General features: G+C 41.1%; 1 protein-coding gene across 1 annotated transcript; it reads left to right on the top strand.

Moving 5' to 3' along the window:
- Window positions 1–7,517: 7,517 nt before the first annotated feature.
- On the top strand, window positions 7,518–22,045 carry LOC148032502 (putative protein phosphatase 2C 27). The gene is made up of 6 exons (XM_087683182.1): window positions 7,518–7,670; window positions 7,878–7,941; window positions 8,155–8,422; window positions 8,532–8,732; window positions 20,968–21,179; window positions 21,264–22,045. The coding sequence occupies exons 3-6, from the start codon at window positions 8,276–8,278 to the stop codon at window positions 21,811–21,813; spliced, it is 1,110 nt and encodes a 369-aa protein (XP_087539308.1). The 5' UTR covers window positions 7,518–7,670; window positions 7,878–7,941; window positions 8,155–8,275; the 3' UTR covers window positions 21,814–22,045.
- The last annotated feature ends 1,843 nt before the right edge of the window (window positions 22,046–23,888 follow it).

Genomic DNA, 23,888 nt, shown 5'->3' with positions numbered 1-23,888 from the left:
ATACGGTTCATCATTCTACTGAAGGTGGCAGGTGCATTAGTCAATCCGAATGGCATGACTAAGAATTCGTAATGGCCAAACTGTGTTCTGAATGCAGTCTTAAATATGTCAGATTTATCTAGCCTCACTTGATGATATCCAGACTTAAGGTCAATTTTACTAAATATAGAAGATCCTTGCAGTTTGTCCATAAGGTCATCAACTCTAGGTATAGGATACCTATTCTTTACAGTGATCTTATTTAAAGCTCGGTAATCAATACACATACAATAGGTATTATTCTTTTTCTTGACTAAGAGTACAGGTGCACCAAATGGAGAACTGCTAGGTCGAATTAAACCTCTATTTAGTAATTCTTCAACTTGACTCTAGATTTCTTTTTACTCTATTTGGTTGTGCCTATATGGTGCTTTGCAAGGTGGTTGTGTGCGAGGTATCAAATCAATCTTATGGTCTTCTGGACGTGAAGGTGGTAAACCTGGTGGTAGGTCTTCTGCAAAACAGTCCTTAAAATATGCAAGAAATTCCTTATGCCTAGGGTGCATATGATTTTCCTTTGCTTGCAATTCATTCACCCAAATGAGATATGAATTACTACTCTTGCGTAATGCACGTTTTGCTTGAGTATGCGAAAGCAATGGAAAAACATTAGATGCATGCATACCATATAATGTAATAGATTTTCCTTGAAAATTAATATGCATTGTGTGTGTGGAATAATCTATATCTGGGTTATGCTGGTGTCGCCAAGGCATTCCTAAAATAATTTCACTCGACTGTAATGGAACAACTAAGAAATTTCTTCTTTCAATGTATGAACCAATTTGAATCTCTAAATCTTGGACTTCCTGTGTACCATTATACCTAGTACCTAAAAATGCAGCTTTTATGCGATAATGCATAGGTACAGTCTGTAATTTCAATTCCTTTACCAATTTTGCTGAAATAAAGTCATGAGTACTACCGTCATCATGCAAGATAGTCTTTTCCTTTCCATGCACCAAACATTTCATAGTAAATAATGAATGTGGAGTAGGCATACCTGGTAAAGTGTCGGAAGTAGTAGTAGTATCGTCCTCATCTTCAGTGAAATCAGGCATATCCTCATGTTCGTCTTCGTCCATGGCTCCAAGATAGTTGATATGAGCTGGTGGCTTCTTTGAATGACAATTTGCTACGAGATGTCTAGACTGGTGACATTTATAGCATACTATTGGCTTGGCTTTGGTTACATTATTTGCAATGGCTGGAAGTCTGGGTACATTTGGATTTGCTTGTGGAATAGGCTTAGGATTTGGATTGACATTGGATGGTAATGCAGGTGGTTTAGCCCAATTCTTGCGGAAAGATGGTGAAGAGAAATGACCTGGATTAAACCTTCTAAAATTGGAATTGAATTTTTTAGATCCATAATTACCATTGGCTTGGAATTGCTGTGGTCGTCTGTCTCTACCGCGTAACTTATCTTCAGTGTCGTGAGCTAGTGAGATGGCGTCTTCAAGGGTAGCAGGCTTGAACATGTTCACTTCAGCATAGTAATGCCCAAGAAGTCCAGACATATACTTCCGCTTATGTGTCGTCTCTGGTACGTCTTCAAGCATGCATAGCTGTAGGAGTGCATTCCAAAAACGCTTTGTATACTGTGGTATAGGCTCACAATCCCGTTGTTGAAGTAGATCCCATTGCTTGATAGCCTTCTCATGAAATTGCGGTGGAAGGAAATTCTGCATGAACTTCTTCTTGAAATCTTCCCAAGTAGCAGGACATTCTATGCTCTTGCGTACTACAGTCCACCAAAGTGATGCTCTGTCTATTAAATGGTTAGTAACACACTTGATTTTATCTTTTTCTGGATATGTTTCCTCATGGAAATAGTCATCAAACTGGCTAATGAATGATAAAACAGTCTTTCCTTCTCGTATGCCATTGAAAGTGCAAAATTTGAAACTTCGTTTACTTATCTTTGATTCCTTGCGAATGGTTTGAGCTTCAAGAGTGGCGTCGATGGTACGTCGAATCAAATCTTCAGCTTGAGGTTCTTATTTGTCGGTAGACGCTCTTTGGAATTTTGCTAATTGCTCTTGCAATGCTTGCCTAGCCCTTCGTTCTTCTTCCAATTGCAGCATGATTAGATCCATCTTTTGTTCCATGGTAGGCTCAGGTAGGTCGTCTTCAGCCATAGGATCATCCATATGTGGTTCCGTCATTCTGTAAAACTCAAAAGACCTTTCTCACTCAAAATCAGGTTAGCGGGATGAGCGTAGCTCAAATTCGGGGTTACAAGGCTATGTGTTTTTGGATATTTCTTTCTCAATTTTCAGAAAATCTGCGATATTTCCTTCTTCATATGCTGAAAATACTTCAACGGACCTGCGTATGGGTAGAATACCTTGCCACGAACAACTTTGCAGTTCAGAGTTTCTGCGCAAGAACAGCCCTTCTAGGAGTTTTGAGCACTAGTCAGTTCTGACTCCAGTTGATTAGTCTGACTTGTTGCAGAGTTGCAGACTTAGCCGACTTGCAGAGTTACAAACTTAGCTGACTTGGTGAACTTGCAGGACTTGATTACAGTCAACTTGCAGAACTTGATTTCTGGTGCGCAGGACCTGAAGTTTGTTGACTTGCTGGAGTTAAGAGCTTTGAATGACTTAGCTTAGTTATGGAACTTATGGCTTACTAAGCCAAATCTGATTTTCTGGTATCGCGGTATGTTGACGACGTGATTGAACTCGGCGAGAATATACTGACGCCGCCCGAGATGAAATTTTCGTAGTTAAGCTTATTAAAGCTTATTATTAAGCTTTAATACTTTTGATTCTTAAGCTTTTAGGCTTGTAGTGATGAAACTTAGCTTTGTTTTTCGACGACTTGATGGAGGAGATGAATGCGTGGTCCTCCGCCTGTACGGCCTGGTCCTTCGTGATCTGAGAGTAGAAACAGGGGTTCTTGATCACCAGAAGTCTGCATGTATCGACGGTTCGCGACGAGATTGACTGTAGAGCCCGATCGTTCTAGGAGCTCCGTCTTCGCACGAGATGGATAGCGATTGGAAGCTCTTGATCTCAGCTCCGCTCTAATACCACTGGTGCGCAGATCAGTCGTAGTATGCTCACGTGGTGAATCCCGGAAGGTCCCCAAGAACAATGAACTCTACCTTTTTGCACAAAAAACAATGTAAAAAGCATGAACGATAAGAGCAAGAGACCAATTGGGTTCAATCTCCCCCCATGCCTTGTGTGAGCGCTTCACAAAGCATGTATTTTATGTATATTTCCATCTTCATGCTCAATAATAGCCCAATTTACAAAAATATGACAAGCTTTTAGCTTTTGAGTTTGCATTTTACAAAAATAGGAAATAAAGCTAATGGACGGTGCCCATAGAGTCTGGCACGCCCAACATAATGTCCCAAATAGAAATAACATATCCGTGCGCATAGGCGCATACAAAATAATAATAAATAATCAATGTCTCAATAGATATGACAAAATATAGGCATGGCGCCAATCAAAATATAATCCATAGGTTGAATACTCGCTAAAACTCCAATGCTTTCCTCCGCCACTGCTGCTATCTCTACACACTGAAGCATTCACAATCATTAGTAAAATAATACAATTAAACCGATAAAAGTGAATACCTAGCAGACTTCAGCTACATAAATAAATCAACTGGTTAGAAATAAATCCTAACCTTAATCTATTACGAGTGCGCACTCTAAACTCATAAACGTTTATTAATTTAATATGTATTTTGCGGAATCACCCGCTATGGAATCACCCATGTACACACTAAATTAATGAAACGCCCGAAAAGGACAGGCGTCCCCATCAACTTCTCGCACAAAGAATCCACTTTGTGTATGAGCCCCGGTCATCTAAGTTTACGGAATCCACCGTAAAACCTCACGGAATCCACCGTGGAATATGCCTCCTGGCATCAGTTTGGCATATAAGGGCAAGATAAACTTGTGACAAATAGTGAAGGTACGTGAGAGGAATATGAGGTGAATAATGAAGGTGTGTTAGGTCATGATATCTATGCTACGAAACTCATCATGGATGCCCACAAGGCAACATTCCCAATTGCACGCACACAACATGAAAGGGCTATCCATTTTCTCATTTACTATATAGGTACCTCCTGAGAATGCACATTGAGTAGATGAAGCCATTATCTCAAATTGAGACATGCTTTGTGGTGAGCTATCTTGAAACATCTAGGTCTAGCTACTTTCTAGCGTTATTTTTGCCATCCAGTCCCATTTTGTCCCCATAAGGTCTTAACATGCAACTCTTCAATAATTATAATCTTGGCCATCTAGTATTATGGTAGCCATGCATATTTAAATGATTTGGATGCCTTTTAATGGCTGTAGAATAGAAGAACAAGGTGAATGGTGAATGGCTAAAGCCCTACCATATATAGATTGCTTCACCATGGTTTTCGATAGTAAATAAGCCCTTAACAAGCTTTCATCAGCTTTGTGGTTAGCTACAATCAATTGTAGAAAATATAAGTACTAACTCTACTATGCAAGATTGATATAGATTGTGTTAGTTTTCTAAAATTTGGTATTAACTTGAGGGTTGTTAATGGGATATGACATGCTCATAATGTACTTTTGGGCCTTAGAAAGGCCCTTGCCTAGTTTGGTGACCATCTCAGTTTTAGTACAAGTGAGCTATTCCCTCCAAATGCAAGACAATAGGACAAGGCTACGTGTAAGAAATTTTTATTACACCATGCATAGAACTTCTTTGGAGCAACAACTTTTAGAATTTGATCATGATACCTCATGTTTTTCTTCAAAAAGCTCAATGATCCAAACTACGGATCAATAGATGTTGCATATAGTTTTTAGTAGGATTGTCCTAACAACAAGACCCTTTAGGTAGGAAAGCTATGTTTTTTGTATTTGATGCACTACTATTGTCTAGATTTTTGCATGCTCATCTATTCACACTTTGGGTTCCAAAAAGGGGGGGTAAATGTGTGTCAAAAAACAAACCTTGGTAGCCAAGGCCGAAGATGGGAATAAAAGGCATGAGTCATTGTCCAAGAGTGTGACGGAGTTGAAGCTATGTCTAGGATATAAGAAAGTTTGGCAGTGCAAAGTAGTTAGGAGAGGACATAGTGTTTTAGACTTAGTAGAAAGAAAAAGAGGCCTTAGTTTTTTTGGTGAATTAAAATAATAAAAATATCAACATATGCATGCTGGAGATACACCCAAAGAAGAGCCCCTAGCTGGAAGAGGAGTAGCAATACAATCCTAATTATTCCCGTGGATGGACAGTAACGAAGCTCAAGCAACTATAAGAAGAGGATGAAGCAAAGAAGATAGGGTAGGAAGAGAGACTACTGTTTCGGGGGGCTGCTTAAACAAAGGTAAAGCAAGTTGATGCTAAGCTTGGTTGCTTCAGATGTTACCATAAGTTGGAATTTGAGAGGAGTTAGTAGAATTAGCTTCCCTTTCTCTCAAGGTTGCTATGCCCTTGTGTGTGCAATTGAGGCAATGATAAGGCCTCCCCTTCAATTCTTCTTCTTAGAAAATCAAGAATTGGATTGCATAGAAGCCCCTTCTGTGAAACTACCTATAAGATAGTTCTAAATAGTGGTATGGATGATTCTCAAATCCAAACCAAATATAGAGAGCTAATGAATTAGCTCTCCAAATGCGAAGTGTACTCTTCACAACTTAGCTCTCCAAATGCTGAGTGTATTGTTTACAACTTAGCTCTTCATTCGATTTCACTTCAAGTTTACTTCTTCTTCTATAGTGCCTTTGTTCTCTCTACGTCTTGTGTTGCAACAGCTATACCTCTTTATAGGAGTGAGATTAGCTTAATGCCATGATTTCTAAGGATGGCTAGACTTCTCAAGTGATGGTACATATATTTCATTTACACTCCAAGGCTTGATTTTAAGTGCAATTCCTCTATTCCTGCAAGTAGGTAGCTACTATCTTCTAGTTGTGTAGTCTTCACGATAACTATGTTAGGTAGCCAAAATATTTGTACACAAATCAAACATCAAGGAGCCCTTTGCTATTCTTATAGTCCATAACGAGAGGAACATTCCAGATTGTAAAGCTTGGCAAGTTGATGTATAAATTGAGAGAATTTTGCTCTACAAAATTGCCCCTTGAAAGGATAGCTCTTGAAAATTCTATACATGTATCTCCATAATTGTAGGGATACTTTCCATTTTTCATGAATATGCATAATAGGCTACTATGAGGTAGAGATGGTGTGAACTTGCATATTTCAACAAAAGGATGAGGGAGATGATAGGCCCACTTCTACTTTTAGAGTAGTTTCCAATTCAGAATACCACTCAACACGTTTTCAACGAGAACCTTTTTTTAAGAGAAGACCAAGAACCACTTCACATGGCTAGGAATAGTTTTTAAGTCTTTAGAGGAAACTAGTTTTTGAAATCCACCTCCTGAGAACAACTTCCATGACTTTCAATGATGTCTAGGTTGAGGAGTACTGCATATTAGACAATAGTTGATAAAGCTAAAAATTTTTAAAGTTTTCTATGAAGTTCAAAAAATTTTAAGTAGAAACTTAGAGGGCTTCACATGGGGGACATAGTTCATGTTAATTAGATTGTTTGAGAATTGTGCCGCATGAGCCATGAGAATGGCACAAAACCAATTACATTAACTAGAGTAATAGGTACGAACGAAGGGCTTCTTACTTGATTTTGTGCCGCATGAGCCATGAGAATGGCACAAAACCAATTACATTAACTAGGGTAGTAGGTACGAACGAAGGGCTTCTTACTTGATTTTGTCCCTCATGTGGCCTTGATGGAAAAGTAGGTAGGTGCTTTGCAATTTGTGGAGTTAGAGAGCCTTTACATATAAATTGTGCTGCTTCCTTTGTGTTAGATATATATAGTCTGTCTATATATAGCGCCCCAGGTCCCCTCTATATATTCCTATCATGTGTGCTCAATTGACACACTTTTGGGGTTCCACTTCCGGTGTCTCATATCTCTCTTCTCTCCTCTTAGTCCCCTCTATATATTCCTATCATGTGTGCTCAGTTGACGCACTTCTGGGGTTCCACTTCTGGTGTCTCATATCTCTCTCCTCTCCTCTCTTCCTTTCATCTCTCGTCTTCCTCGCAGTTTCCAACACTTTGCATTTAATGCCACTCAATTTTTGTCGTTCACGCTCTAAACTGTGCCCCATTTTCCTAACGATACCTCTGTTGGGTGTAGTTAACATTGCAGCACGCAGTTATGGAAGTTATGCTGAACTAGTTAACTCTATCTGCGCGAAACCCCTCTTGGTGTGAATAGTTTGCCTCTCTAAACCACGTCTTTCAAAACCACCTGTGAGCGACCATATTTTTTTGTTAAATAGTTTGCCTAGCAAACCGACTCCCCGAGGGCACGAAATATACAAAACCACCAACCGGGATAATTTGGTGGTTTTGACCTGGAGGCGAACAGTGCCAAAGACTTTGAGCACCGTCATACAACACGTCAGTTTCTCGAAAGGTCGGGAACTCCAAACAATCATCAAAACAAAAAAGTTTACATATTCGATAGCACAGAACGAAGGAACTCAGAAGAGCAAGAAGCAGAAGAAGAAGAAGAAGAAGAAGAAGAAGAAAGGACCATCCATCGATCGCATCTCACATAGCACGAAGCAGGTGAGCCTCCTTCATCTTCTCAGCTCACCTCGCGTCGAGAGAGCCACAGAAATCATCACGGACTCTCCGATTCTTGCCGGCTTATGAGCATTTTGTGCAATCAATCGTTGTGTGCTTAGTTTTCAGCTCTTGGTGTCGAGAGCTACTGTTGAGCTATCAGAAAGCCAATTCATGTGTTTCATAACTAATTCGTTTCTTTCTTTCTAGGGAATTTCGGCATCTCGCAGACAAATCTAGAGTTGTTTGATTCCAGGCAAGCCATTAAAGCTAGGTAAGCTGCCCTATCGAAACCGAGGACATGTGTGTGTGTGTTTTATTTATTTATTTCTCTCTCCCGTTGCTCTCTGAACTTGATTCTCTATTGTGAATCATTTCCTTTGGGGCATAATCAGCAGAGATTAAAGCTTCCTTGACGCTTTATGGTCCGTGAATGTGAACCTAATAGTTTATTTTCTGTTATTTTCTTTGGGGCATTAACCATCAGAGATTTAAGCTCGTTGATGCTTTCTGGTCTTCACGGACCAGCACCGAAGACACAACGGCTCAGCTCAAAGCTAGCCCACTGAAAACCATAGATTGCTTCATGCACATCAAAGATCTCAAGTATGGCAGCCGGTACAGAAGTAACTCAGCCTGTAAATGTCATAGACGCAGTGTACAAGAAATTGCCTTCAGGCACACAGTGCAAAGGCATGGGGAAAAGTTTTGCGGCGGATGATCGTAAGGGTCAATTGGATACATGTCAGATTAAGGTCTGTTTTTTCCTGCTCTTTTGTGTCATAGTATATTTTTTTTCATGGCCTCTTCTGCAGTGTAAGGGGTGACTTCTTTCATTAAGCTGGTTTTATATCTTTTATGCAGGTGGACTCTATTCAGCCTGATTCGTATCCTTCAGTATCCGAGAGCTCTGCTGCTACAGAATTCAAACCTGTCGTCCGTTCAGGAGTTTGGTCTGATATTGGTGCTAAACCGGTTATGGAAGATGAGCATGTGCGAATTGATGATTTGGTGGAACATTTGGGTCCACTAGTGGTGGGGAAAGGCCCCAAGTCTTATTACGGGGTAAGGAAGTCAGTTTTGTCAGAAAGGATGTCGGTTTTGCACAGACCTAGTAATGCTGTTACCAATCTGGATCCTGTAGACTGAAGTTTATTGTCTTTTAGAGCCCTCTGTATGCTTGAGGTAGTGTGTTTTTTTAATGTGATATGCATTTGTACTCACACACGTTGCTTTGCAGGACCGTTCTTTAGTAGTGAAATATATCTGACAATTATCGGAAAATGGGAAGCCCATTTCTTTTTGCAACCCTTCGTTTAGTCCTCAAATAGTCTACCACACAATCAGCCCATCTACTTGTCCTCATAGATCTGAGTTGAACTGCAGATTTAGGCCAACTGCTTATGTTCACAGAGCAGAGTTGGAACCCTGGCATCTTAATCACCTTGGCAGCCTGATCAGAACTCTGGGCTTGTGGGTTTGTCCCCAACATAAAAGATCTGGTTCTTCTCTTTGGGCTTGGAAAGGAAACCTTACGGTTTTCAGATGTTTGAGAGAGAGAGACAGAGTTTGGTCGTTTGGTTGTGCTACGTTCTGTCTTTGGACACTCTGAGCAGATCCATTAGTAGGGGCATCCGTTAGTGAGCTTTTGTTTCCATCCATACCTCCAGATGAATGTTTTGCCACTCAATCATTCTGGTTTGCAAAACTAACCTCGATAACAAAGGTCCAATTCCATGATTACTCTCACCAGTTGTGAACCGTCAAAAAAACCCTTAAGGTAAACAGAGAACATTTATTCAAGCAGCATGTTGGATGCACATGCTGTAGTAATGCCTCCTTAATTGTCACAACCCTAACTATTTAATAGAGATGCCAGGGATTAGTAATAGTGACATGGTGTTGGCTTCAATCTGGAAATGTCCTCTTTAGGAAAAGCAATAAAATAATCCGGGGAGTATTTTTGGCTGTACTCTCCTCTTATATGGTCTACATTATACAAAAAGTTTGGGATATGGCATCTTTTTTACTGGTAGGATAGCTTACATCCTGATTTCTTGAACTTTTCTTCAAGTCAAATCCTTATAATATTTAAACTGAATTATTATTTTGGTTGGGTTTAGCTTGTTTAACTCTGAGCTTGTGGTTTCCAACTACTACAACATAGGAGCTGTGTCTAGCTAATTTGACATTGAGCATGAGGTTGTCATCTTTATTCAATTCTAACCTGTACTTCAAACTAGGTTCTGGCTCAAATATTCTATTGTTTTTTCATCTTTGAACCTGAGTATCATGTTTGAATCCATGGAGAGCCATCCCTAGCTCAATCACATCTGAGCTTGTGGTGAATTTTTTGTTTATCCAAGATTAGTCTTTGAACTTATGGATTAATAGTTGTTTTGGCTCAAAAAGCAGGTGATGCGTTTTCCTGTTCTGTACAGGCCATGTATACACTGTTGAGAGTTTGACGCTGACATTGGACTGTTGATTGTTTAGACATTCAGTTCTTCCTCAGTCAGGTACTCACAATCCTAGTGTGGTATTATGTGACACTTAAAGTCATATGTAAGAAGTCAGAGCGATAGAAAAGTTGAGGTTTCTGTATGCAACTTGAGAATCAGGTTGGTTGATAAGTTCTGGGAAAGACCATGCTTCTTTGCCCCTTCAGTCTTCTTTCCCTACTTTCTCTGGCTCTTCAAAGCTATGATTATACGTGGAGAAGTGCAATATTTCTGTAGTTCAGAGCTGCCCTAATTTAAGTTTCAGGACACAGCATTGTCCTGCACAATGCACATCTATGCACGTATTGTCCTCGTGCCAAGAATGTCCAATGTGGGTCACATTAATATTGTGGCAGCATCTGTTTCCAGCAAATAGTTGGCGGTGCAGGTTATGCTACTGGCAACAGGTTTAATGCTACCTTGCTGTAGTGTTGAGGTTTGCATGGTTCAGGGCTTTATGTTTACCCAACGTCAGAATGGCCTCATTTTCCTCATTTTCATTCTTTATTCTGGAGCTGAAATTATACTACTGACGCATATTTTTTGATTCCTCCATGTATTACATTTGTCATTTCCTTCATTGTATCAGCATTCTCTTCATGATATTAGAGAGGAGATTCAGAGTTGTAAGCATAATGCACTCCCGTGCAAACTGTTTGGATGCTAATTGGGCTTGAGATGGTGTCATTGATTGTGAGTGTTTTACTAGAGTCAATGTGTTTAGTCTATTCAGTGATGGTGCGCTTGATAATCTTGGAGAGCTTAGCTACTGGTCCTGAGTTCCTCCACTGCTTTCTTAAGAGCTTTTCTGAATCTAGGTTTTACTTCTTTTGTAAAAGTCACCTTAAGGTAAACATGATATGACAACTCCCTTCAAACAAAAGAAAAATCAAGGATGTTCTGGTGAGGTTGACTGATAAGTCTCTTTCAGAGAGCCTGCAAAACCAATGGTAAGGCATGCAAGCTTTGGTTAGGAACTTAAGTGGAGTAGGAGATTCATTGTGAGTTCTTTGTCTCTCTGTTTTTGCAAGCATGCTATGAAGTTCTGCTTTTAGCTAGTATTTTACTCAACTGGGATTCACTTGAGGTACTATCATTATGATTGATTTTGTTAAACTAGTCATGTCATGTTTTTCTGATTCTCCTGTAGGAAAGTTGTGGTAACCTCAGCCACTTCTCAATCTTGAAACTCCAGAATGTTCCTCGGTCCATGAAATGTATAAAACCAGCCAATAACTGGCACATAGTGAGAGATATAAACTATAATGGTGGTTCTTATGTGTGGGCCGTGGCCATTCAGGTTACACTCAAAAAAATAACTTACGTTCTGATCTCCATCATTTGGTGGTGGTATGGTGTGCTCATGTGTGAGTGCTTGCCCTAGTCTAGCTGTGGTGCTTAGATTGTCTATCAGACCTTGAGCACACCCATGGGCAATGATCCCCTTGGGATTGTGGATTTGGTGTTGGGTCCATCCATCGAGATGATACTTGCATGGGGAATCCACAAGATGCTGAAGAATTTGGAGTCACCTATTAATGATTAAAAGTCAGCTATGTGCAGATAGAGGAGGAAGAAAAAAGGAAAATATGGATGGAGGTTAGAAACTTTTTTGTTTTTTTTGGGGGTGGGTTTTTTAAAGATTAGGCCTATAAACTTAGAATATGGTTTAATATGATAAGAGTTTATGGAGAGAAGATGAAGAGGTTATATGATGAGGAAAGATGTTTACAAAGAGAGGGGAAAACAAACTTGTGAAATGGCAATCGCCATATGGGGAGCCACGTGTTTGTCAAGAAGGTCAACATGTCTGCATGTTTCCAAAAGTGTCAGAATACAAGCTTATGGATCCTAGGTAAATGACAATATGTCCTTGTCATTTTGCTTGACGTGGAGATGTAAAGATTGTTAGCAGATATTAGTCAGCTCATGGTGTGAGTCTGTGTGCAGAGGCTGGGCATTTTATGTAGTATTTTATGGCACATTTCTGTGGCCATTTATGATGTACTTTTAGCATTTATTGCTGGCCGACCAGCATTAAATGCTGGCCGACCTGCATTTTATGCTCCCCACTTTTGTGGCTATTTATAGGGCTCCTCCTCCACAGTCTTTGGTACTTCAGCCATCAGTGGAGATCCTTCTGGGAGAGAGGAGCCGGTGCTGAGGAGCCCACGCAGCCAGTGACTCACCGTTGTATGCTGCTGTCTCGTGTTCGATATGGATTCCATTTCCTGAGCATACATCTGAGTTCTCATCTGTCTACTGTGTTCATTCTTTCTTCTGTCTTGTGTTTCAGCATTTATTTCAGCATATTCTTTACGCTTCCATTGCTGCACCACTTTTGACATGGTATCAGATTTCAGGCTGCAACCTATTTGTGCTGTGTTTTCTTGCTGATTTCAGGATTTACACCCTTCTTGCTGATCAGCCAGCTGTCCTTCCTGCTGGCGACTGCTGATTTGCTGCTGGCGACAGTGTTTCAGCATTTGCGTTTTGCGTTTTTCTGGACAGATTTGCGTTTACTGCTGTTCCACTCTTTGCTGCCCGTGTTTCCTTCATCAAACTGCTGGCAACAGTCTTTAGCCCCTGTTTATTCAGTTTGCAGTCTGCGTTTTGCTGTTTACAGCATTATTTTTGCCTGTTTTTCTGATTATTCAGGCCGTTTTTTGCTGTTTTTGGCAGTTTTTGACTGATTTTTTCACTTTGTGCAGCAACTTTTGGCTTATTCTGGTCAGCCTTTGGGTTATATTGCATGTGAACTCACTATTTTTGGTGTTTTTGGTTGCGTTTTGGCTGTGCTCACTCTCTAAACGACCTTCTTTTCTTCTACTTCTCTTTTCTACCTCCTCTAGATGGCCCCTCCGTGCACCTCCAGTGAAGATAAGTTACATGGACCTGATTATCTCACATGGAGTGTTGTCATGAAAGCTTGGTTTGTGCAGAAGCGGCTATGGTACATCGTCTGTGGAGCTCTTGCTCGACCTCTCCGTCCTTTTCCTCTTCCTGAAGACTTTGATGAGGACAACCATGAGGAAGCGGTGCTCACATGGGACTCGGACGATGCCCGTGCTTACTCGGCGTTGCTTCGGTGTATTTCTAAAGCGGTCTTACCGGCGGTTACCTCCTGTAGGACATCTCCTGAAGTATGGCAGAAGTTGCAGCAGATGTACGAGGCACCTTCCACCATGCGGGCCGTCACACTTTATGGCCAGCTCTAGCAGATGAAGTTTGAGCCGAAAGATACTATTCAGTCTTTTCTTCTTCGTGTTACGCAGGTACAGGACCAGCTTCGGCACATGCAATCTGCTCTTCCCGAGGTGCATCTTGTCGGGACGGTCCTCTACAAGCTTCCCCCGGAGTTTGATGGAGTGGCCAATGCTTTGCGGGCACAGACATCATCGACTCCTGTCAGTTTTACACATATGACCTCGATGCTTCTTGAGCATGAGGCATCCTTGAGATTACAGGGGCGGCTTCCGGCACATTATGGAGGTGAGGCTTATGTAGCTTCAGAGAGGGGTGACGGGAAGAAGAAGTCAAAGGCCCAGTGTTACCACTGTGGAAAGAAGGGACGTTTGCGGAAGGATTGCAAGAAGTTAGCGGCTTCCAGGAAGAAGGAGCAGAAGACGAAGCGGGATGCTGACTCTACCGATGTGTCCTCTCCTTCATCAGACTCCGACTCCGATCCTTCGACCAAGGAGAAGTCCAAGGCGCGGAAGGGATCCTCTTCTTCGGATCGCGGGAAGGGCTTGGTTGCCCCTTCCTCGGCTGCTTTCTAGTGGTGGTGATGAGGTCATCCCTCACGACCCTCTCTTATGCCAGAGAGGGAGTGTGAGCGGGTGTTGGTGGGGCTGCAGTGCCTCATCTATATTTTGATATAGATGCACAGGATCCAGAGAGGGATGTCCCTGACGCATCGACGGTATTTGGCAGTGAAATCCTAGAGACTAGTGTTGATTTCTGGGTTCATGATGAGCTGTTCTTCTTGACAGAGAGCGAGAGGCTTTCGTCTGGAGCTCACATGAGGGGACACTTTGGTGGTTTGGCCAAAGGCCGGGAATCCATGGTCACATGTTCAGAGACATGTTTGGCAGATTGGCTTTGTCTGTCCTGAGTGACATAGGTGACATTACACAGAGAGCTGCTATGAGTCTTCTCTATTTTTCAGGTGTTGTTGGCATGATCGACATCGACATCAGATACTCTCCGAGGCATCTTGGTGGTGGGCTGGCCACTCACCGCTTGGACATCCATGGTCCTTCTGGAGTTTCTTTGTTGTGTAGTTTATGATTCTCCATCATTGTACTATTTTATTGTATCAGATCACACATGATCTGAGAGAGGGTGTTAGCAGATATTAGTCAGCTCATGGTGTGAGTGTGTGCAGAGGCTGGGCATTTTATGTAGCATTTTATGCAGTATTTTATGGCACATTTCTGTGGCCATTTATGATGTACTTTTAGCATTTATTGCTGGCCGACCAGCATTAAATGCTGGCCGACCTGCATTTTATGCTCCCCACTTTTGTGGCTATTTATAGGGCTCCTCCTCCACAGTCTTTGGTACTTCAGCCATCAGTGGAGATCCTTCTGGGAGAGAGGAGCCGGTGCTGAGGAGCCCACGCAGCCAGTGACTCACCGTTGTATGCTGCTGTCTCGTGTTCGATATGGATTCCATTTCCCGAGCATACATCTGAGTTCTCATCTGTCTACTGTGTTCATTCTTTCTTCTGTCTTGTGTTTCAGCATTTATTTCAGCATATTCTTTACGCTTCCATTGCTGCACCACTTCTGACAAAGATATGAACATGAGGGAGTTAGACAATAGGCACTAGTTTGTTGCTTTGCCATCTAAATGCTACTAATGGTGAGGATAAGCAAAGTAAAGTGTTTGCTCTTAGTAGCTATTACTTGGGATAAAGGTGAGAAGATTGCAAAGAATATGCACTTAGGGCTTTGATGAATGGGTAAAATAGTACATATGAGAGAATATAGGTCCATGGCCTTGTTTATTTAGGCCAAGAGGAATATATAAGCTTTGTCTAATGCGCTTGAAACATGGTAACAAGAGATGGTGGTCTTGGGTCCTTGGGATGAGGGGATGCTATACCAAATGGATTTGTTGAAGGGGGCAAGATGGGATTGGGGACATCCTTGATCTTGTCCTCAACAATTGTTCTGTGTCTCAAAAACCAAACCCTTGCTGCGTGCCCCCCCCACCAAAAAAAACCAACACCACCACAAAGCTTGTACTCTTGTTAAGGGAGGTTTGACAAAGGACGTCAAAAAAAAATTATATAGTGAGTTTTCAGTCTTTCCCTCAAGCAGCTTAATAGGCTAGTTATCTTTATTTCTAAAATTCCCCCCTTGTTTATGATGGCTGATAGCGAATGTAAAAAAAGTAATTATAAAATGCATTTTTAGGCTTCTTTAAGTAGTTTAATATATTAGTAGTCTTTGTTTCTAACCCTTTTGTCACACACACACACACACACACACACACCAAATCAGCATCAAAATCAACATACTCATAAAAGTCATCCTAAATCAGCCCACATCACACAACTTTTCTACAATGGAAAGTATACATATGCATGCTTGCAAAATGCACATGGTCTTGATAATTCATGTTCACCCACACATCCACCCACCACATCACATGCATGCATTTGCTGAATATGAATTTAAAATGTTTCTTGTAAGTTATATATGTTGTTTTGCCTATTGTCTTTGTCTTTTGCTTGTGGTTGTCCCTTGTCCCTCTCATCCCCATTCCCATTCCCATCCCCATTTCCATTTCCATCCCCTGTTTTACATCCTATGACATTTGGATGGGCACTACTAGCATTCGTAGTAAGTCACGTCGTGTGTACTGAGACCAATGCTACTAGCACCCATCCGGATGTCCAAGGATGTAATACTTGCCCCCTTATGAACGATTGTTGTCCCACCAATATCCTCAAGAATGATTTAAGGAAAACAACTGTTCGATGAACATATTGACTCTAAGTTGCCTCCACCTTTGGGCAGTTCTTCCACTTGGATGTACCAACTCCCAAGTAGCCTCTGCCTCTAAGCGGTCCATGTTACTTCCTTGGACATCCGGATGGGCACTAGTAGCATTGGTCATAGGAGTCATGAAGTGACTTAGTGTGTATGCACTAAGGACACTTTGCGTTTAGGGCAGCTAAGTCTTATTTATAGGACTCAAGGCCCTATTGTGGGGATTCATTTTTTGATCGCTTGTGGACTTTTGGCCTGCAGGTTTATGTGTCCATACATTGGGATGGTGTGTTTTTGTGGTTTGGGGTGCTAGCTCTTGGGATATGATTGTGACTTCCAAGTATTGCTAGCTTCCACACTAGGAGGTGAGCCCATTTGGCTCCATGGCTAGGAGGTGAGTTTAATGTGTAGTCCCTATATGTTTGTGGATATAGCTTGTGTTGTGTCCTGTGTGTAGGTTGGATCGTAGGTGGACATGTCACCCTGTCCCATGTTACTATGGCCAAAAGTGTGTTTAGATGGTCCAATGTGGATGATGAGGGTCTATGCTCAGAAAGAGGTGTCTCCACATGTAAGTGTTTAGGCCAAGGAAAATATATGCCTAACAATAGACACTTGAGAGCCAAAAAGATAAGGGAGGGTGCAAAGCCAATCCTTTTAGACTATGTTTGTATTAGAGGCTTCTTTATGCTAAATGGGCCTTCTAAGCTCTTAGTTATGCGGGGCCTTTTCTATTGAAGAGGGTGAGGAAGAGGGGAGTGAATATTTTTGGATAAGGATGAGTTTATTATTGAATTTGTACACAAGTATAGTCATGTATGTTTATAATATCTATAGTATCCATAAATGTCATTGAAAGTTGGACTCCAACTAAAGTAGAGACAAAGTAGCATAGTAGGCTAACAGAAACACCATATTACCTGCAATTCAACAGTTTGAGACCTCCTTGCGGGTTGTACTAATCAAAGTAACATTGTGGAAATACACAAGCATGGCATTACAACTCCTTTTAGCATTTGCATTGCCTTTTATAAGTTAGGCTTAAGTGTTGAAGAAACAAAAGACATCGTTAGGTGGAGTGAATATGTGGTGATCAAACTTGGATGTGGTATGGTGTACCATCATTGTGTAGTGGAGCTAAGAAGATCTACAGTTCTATATTCTCGAGGTCATGGGAGGTGACTTTTTTTCTTTAGTTGAATCTAATGGAAATTGTGGGCATGGTGGTAGGCAAACCCTAGTTTGGGTAGTGGTGGACATTGGCAAAAGTTGTGGCCGACAGGTGCCAATGGGTGTTTGGTGTCAAGTGTAAAATCTTGGCTGTAGGCATTAAATGTGCCCTTGGAAATGACCTTTGGTGTCATGGGGTTAGCGAATTAAAATATTTAATGCCCATTTGAACACTTTCATGTCCATAAAGGTCATGATTTTAGCAGTGGCCAAATTTGGGGCAGGAACTACAAAATTTTTATTTCACAAATTATTGCCACTCGGGTCAGGGAGAGGAAACATGCCATGCAAGGCCGGGGCAGTTGTGAAGGAGCATCCTTGGTTGGCTGGAGGAGAGAGAAGGTGCATGATGTGGTCAGCCAACTGTTTTTGGAGGGTTTATGACAGTAGAGGGGAGACATTTTGCCTCTGCAATAGCAATCGGGACACATTTGGCATGAGGCGACAGCCTTGTGGGCATCAGAGATTATAGGTGACCTGATTTGCTACTGCTCTGGAGGTAGGCACAAAAGATGAAGGTAAAGAAGATTGTGAAAAATATGCATGTAGGTCTGAACTTGCTTTGATACCGTATGTTGGAGTTAGAAAGGTGATACACAAATAGAGTGACTTGAGGGGGGGGGGGGGAGAGAGAGATTCTTAATGAGGGGGTAAACTAGTATATGAAAGAATATAAGGTTCATGGCCTTGTTTATACAGGCTGAGAGGAAACCCAACTAGTCTGACCTTTATTGAATGCACCTAACGGATGTTCACATGGATGGACGCATGCATGTATGAACATATGCACATTCATATGCACATGCACACTTACAAAAACAAGGCAAAAAGGCATGTTCCTACATTTAAGTTTACACATGAGGGTAAGTATGCCTAGTAGATGCTTGAGAGCCGAAAAGAGAAGGGATGATGTAAAACCTATCCTTTGGAAACTATGGTTGTAGCAAAGGCCTCTTCATACTGAATTGGCCTTCTAAGCTCTCAGCTATGTAGGGTCTTGTGAAATTGGCCTTCAAATAACTATAAGGAAGTGCAACATTAACTTAGCAAACACAAACAACTTGAAAAGTGCAAATGAGCAAACAAAATACTCAGACATAGGAACCAGAATGCTCTTACTCAATCACACACACCAATTGGCCCCTTGTGCTATTTGTCTAGATTGTTCAGAAAATTGACAATTTGGTGTGCAAATTGCCGGTCCTACTCTAAATGGCTCATCCCTCAACTCAACTTGCAACCCCTAAAAATACAGCAACAAACCAGTCATTGATTTAGCTCCAAATCATTATTGCATCCATGCAGTGTTCCGTCCAGACTCCAATTTTACCCTAATGCATTCACTAACAATTGCTCTCACCAATCTTGCCTTTTCTTGTCGTGACAAAACTGTCCCAATTGGACTCTTAACAGGTGCCAATGTACATTTCAATGCTGAATACTTCCAGAAGGATGATTGTATGTCCGTGACACATTGCATACATATCCAAACACTTGGTGTACACCCAAATGCAGTGACCACTTCAGCACGGATCAGCTCTGATATGCTCTGATCAGCTGAAACCATAATTCAGCCCTAATCAGCAAATGCTAACTCAGCATTGATGAGCAGACTCTTTGACTTTGAGAGAGAGAGAGAGAGAGAGAGAGAGAGAGAGAGAGAGAGAGAGAACAATTATCTGATGCAAACAGCTGCACACTATACTGTCCCAAATCACTTCAATGCTGATTTGACCTGTTCCATTGCCATAAAACTGATGACTGCTGCTCCAAGCAGCAAATTGGTGGGGGAAATGATGGCTTAAAGGTGGAGAAACGGCTGCACACAGCCAGCAAGATGTTAGTCCCTCACTCCTGCCAAGAATTGACTATTCCCTTTCAAATAGGCAAAAAACAGACTTCTCTCAGCTAGGCATGGCCTCTCCTCCCACCCTTGATGGAGCCATGGCCTCTTCCAAGCTTTGATGCCTCAAATGAGAGAGATGAAGAGGGGAAGTGGCAAGTTTCAATAGCCCAAATGCCATGCCAAAACATCCCACGTTTTTGTCTTATTTAGAAGTTTGGGACTATCCAAACTTTCTAATGGCTTGCTTAAACATTAAGTTAATATGTGGCTGCCAAAACTTAAATCAAGATTTAAAACTACTCTGTTCAAAAGTTATATTTAACCTTAGAAACCCACTTTCTTAGGTTTTGGCTCAACTCCTCGGCCTTGCCCTTGTCCCCCAAGGCCTACACCCTACCCATTACATGTCTAGTGACCATATCCTTCACTGCTTGTCCATTGGTCACCATGCTCGAGAGTATTTTTAATTAAAAAAATATTAGGTGAATTTTAATTGCATTTCACAATTTGGTGACATCTTGTCCTATTAAGAGGGTTTGAGGAAGAGGGGGTTGTATATGCATGCTCAGTTTTTCTCATTTGGTGTGCAAGTACAGCCATATATATTCATTGCATCCATAGCATCTATAAACATAGTTGAAATCTGAGATCAAACTGAAATAGAGAGTGGTGGTACATTTGCCAGATTAGTTGCAATTGACCAATGTGTGACCCCCTTGTGGGTTGTACAAATCAAAGTAATTACAGAAGTACACAAGCATCACATCACATAATCTCTTCAGAAGCTTAGCATCTGCATTGCCTTCTGTAATTTAGGGCTAAGGTTTGAAGAATAGAAGACATCATAAAGTGCAGTGGATGTCTCAAAACTTGGATGTGGTACCCGTACACCATCAGTGTGCAGTGGAGCTGAGAAGATCTATAGTTCTGTATTCTCGACCAGAGGTTGGTAGCTTCCATATTGGCTGGGCAATTTGGAGCAGAATTGACAACCTGTGATGTAGCAGTGTGAGGAGGATTGGAAATTGTTGTTTTAGTTGCATCACATAAGGCTCCATCATGGAGCTGTCAGGAAATCCAAGGGTTTGTATGCTTTCAGGGAAGCAGAAGCATTGCAAGCAGTGCTTTTAGGACCTAATTTTCATTCGTACCTTGAGAGGATAAATGCAAAATTTATGACATCCAAGTGCAGTCGTCATATGTGAATTGACTGGTCACTGCTTTTCTGTTGGTGCCCATGCCATCAGGCTACAAGGTGTAAAACCTCCATTGACCCACTAGTAGAGGGATTTGTCTACAGAAGGTTGGTTTGTCTATTGTGAGCTCTGTACGCAGGGCTAGGTGCAGACTTTGGTACTGTTGTTGAACACTGCTTCCAGATAGATGAGCGCTGGATAAATGCTACAGGAATAGATAACCTATCCTAAATCGTGCTTTTGCAGTATTGGACCTTTAGGTATACTGTCTATTAACTATGTTTTGAGGCTGGAGGACTACTGGTGGTTTGGAGTGATATGAAGTATATTCATGAAAGATTTGCAGGTTTTCTCTTCTTTTGCACTTTGCAATCATTGTTGTAGGTTTTCTTTTTGGCATATTTCATATTTGTAAAGTAATACTCCTAGAAATTTCTCAGGTGGTATCTTGGAACCTTTTAATGGTATTTCTATGTGCTTTCTTAACACTGTTTTCCTGACACTCCGACTTATCTAACATTTCAGGTGTTTGACGGACATGATGGAAAAGATGCAGCACAGTTTGTAAAAGACACTTTGCTCAAGTATATTGTACAAGACATCTGCTTCCCAAGTGCAATAGAGGATGCTGTACATCATGCTTTCTCGCAAACAGACCAAGCGTTTGCAGAAGCTTGTACTATGAATGAAAATTTATCGTCTGGCACAACAGCTATAACAGTGATAGTGGTTGGAAGGTTTGACCTTTTCCTTAAATCTTGTCCTTCATGGCTTCTTTTCACCCACTTTTTGTTATTCATTTTACTTTATTTATTTTGCAGAAGGGTCTTTGTTGCAAATGCGGGAGATTGCAGAGCAGTCCTTTCCCGTAGAGGGAAGGCTGTTGACATGTCAAGGGATCACAAGCCGTCTTGTATGGTGGAAAGAAGACGGATTGAAGCTTTGGGAGGTTTTGTTGATGATGGCTATTTGAATGGACAGCTTGGTGTTGCACGAGCTCTTGGGGATTGGCACATGGATGGGTTGAAAGGTGTCGATTGTCCTCTCATTGCGGAGCCTGAAGTTAGGCAAATTGTTTTAACAGAAGAAGATGAGTTCATGATTATTGGCTGTGATGGTTTATGGGATGTCTTCACAAGCCAAAATGCAGTTGAGGTTGCTCGTCGGAGGCTTCAGCAGCACAATGATCCAGAGCAGTGTTGTCGGGAGCTTGTGGCTGAGGCACTTCGCAGAGATGCATCTGATAATCTTACCGTGTTATTGGTTTGTTTTCATGTGGACCCTCCACCCAAGTTGACTGGAAACCATGTCAGAAAAAGTATTTCTACTCAATGCCTTCTGAATTTGCAGAATTTATTAGACCACCCATAGACATCCATAATAAAAGCTGTAATCAACTGATAAATCTTGTAAGTGATATATAGAAAAGTCACATTATACTAAGCTCGTGAGAATTTCAGGTTGTACTTATGTGCAGATAGCTAAACTCCTATGGCTTCTGGTCTGGGCTCATCATGCCGCTAGAAACTTCATGCTATCTTGTCAGAGCACTGAAGCGTTTATGTTTTCTCTTTGTTGTATGCAAAATATGTGTTATGTTTCATGTATTTCTAGTGTGGATGGAGTTTTCACATTGTATTTCAGCATCTAGAGGGCTTGTATATTCCTGGTGTGGATTGTATTTTTACACTATATAATGTACGTCTGATAGTTCTGAAGTTTTGGAAGTGTTCTGGATCTGCAGACTTGGTTGGACCTCTCGTCTAGCATAATTGGTTAGATTAGTTCCAGTAGACATCCATAATTGAAACAAATATGTAATAAACTGGTAAACGGAAACATCATATTAATACTAATCAGCTCGGGAGAATGTAAGGCATTTACTCTACTGGTTGTGCTTATGCTTACCATGTCAGCATGGGTGGGCCTGTTTCTTGTTTCTATATGAAATACTTCTCATATTTCTGGTGCCGATTGAGTTTGGACAGAAACCTTAAGCTACCATGTCAGAGCACGGTTGGGCCTGTTTTCTTGTTTCTACATGAAATACTTTTCATATTTCTGGTGCCGATTGAGTTTTGACAGATACATATAGTGCCAGCTTCGCCTGGGCTGGGTGTGTGGTGCCTTTCTTTTTCCTATTTTCAAGCTTTATTTTTAGTTGCGTTCTGATGCATTCATGCATTCCTTGTCATTGCAAGGAATCTGGTTTTGTTGTATTAATTGAAGAAGTTACAATTCTTGAAGGGTTGCACTTGGCAATGTCTTCTGTTCTCATCTTTTTGTCCATGCAGCTGGTGCAACAAGCAGGATGCAAGACTTGTTTCAGATTCATGAACCATTTCAAAATAATTACAATTATTATTATTATTATGATTATTTAAGCAACAGCAGAAAATAATGAATTACACGGTGTGACATTTTTTGGCATGTATTTGGTGGATCTGATCTTACTGGTGGCATCATTGTTATTAATCGTTTTGAGCAGGTAAAATTCTATATAGTGTGATTTGGATAATCAATGATGGGCATATTTTCAGAATCATAGCACTATTTTGGATAATCAATGATGGGCATATTTTCAGAATCATAGCACTATGCCATTTGTTTAGCATATTGTAGTTAAATCCCATTTTGTAGTCAATCAATGCAGTGGCAACGACAACTAGTGTAATATTTTCTGACCTAGTGGCTGATCTCTTTAAGTTGCCTGAACCTCTTGCACCAAATTCCCCAAAGTGTGGTAGTTTTTAGCAAGCTCAAAGTTCTTGTAGCATTCTTCACCTTTGTAGCCTCAGATTACAGCTAGCTTTGGAAAGCAGTCTGCATGTTTAGTTTTCTCGGTGCTGGGGATTCACAACCAATTTTGAGGTACATATGTCTTTCTTTGATTATTTGTATCATGTTGTAGATTTTTAACTTCACGAGGTACACTTTTTGGCACACATTTAAAGATTCTGAATTTCAACTAGACATCTAGAGATTGCTCTTTTTCCATCTCCCAAACAAGCCATTTTGAAACTTGTATAATTATTTTACCATCATAGCCTGCAATATGTTTCAAATGTGGAAATCTTTGTTCAGAGTCCCACACCTCCAAGCCAAAAAAGTTTTAGCTAATGGAGTGGTGCATTACCCCACCTGCAAACCTTTCAGTGCTGGGTTTAATGGTCTCCTCACCCTAGGGCAAAGCTTGTTGGACAAATTTGGATATGCCTTTTGGTTCTATCCTCAGCAAGTACGTGTAGCCTATGGAAGGGGTGGCCCTCCAAGCACCCTCAAGTCATCTCGATGTATGAAGTCGCAAAACCTCTCCATCCAGTCCTTTCAAGCATTGCAACCCAAATTTATTCTCAATTGTAATACGCCCATCACTCTGTGTTATTAATAACATCCATTTTGGAACTTGGTTGTGCCACCCATTGCAATTACAAAGATCTAAAATC

This window comes from Lygodium microphyllum, chromosome 8 (genome assembly GCF_053477565.2).
Source record: "Lygodium microphyllum isolate KBCC chromosome 8, Lygodium_microphyllum_v1.1.10, whole genome shotgun sequence".
Taxonomy (NCBI): domain Eukaryota; kingdom Viridiplantae; phylum Streptophyta; class Polypodiopsida; order Schizaeales; family Lygodiaceae; genus Lygodium; species Lygodium microphyllum.
Note: the sequence above shows the minus strand (reverse complement) of the source record. Positions and strands in the feature narration are given on the sequence as shown.

Coding starts and splice junctions, on each gene's coding strand:
- LOC148032502 (XM_087683182.1), top strand. CDS start 8,276: ATGGCAGCCGGTACAGAAGTAACTCAGCCTGTAAATGTCATAGACGCA. Junction 8,733..20,967: donor GCCCCAAGTCTTATTACGGG/GTAAGGAAGTCA, acceptor CTAACATTTCAG/GTGTTTGACGGACATGATGG. Junction 21,180..21,263: donor ACAGTGATAGTGGTTGGAAG/GTTTGACCTTTT, acceptor TTTATTTTGCAG/AAGGGTCTTTGTTGCAAATG.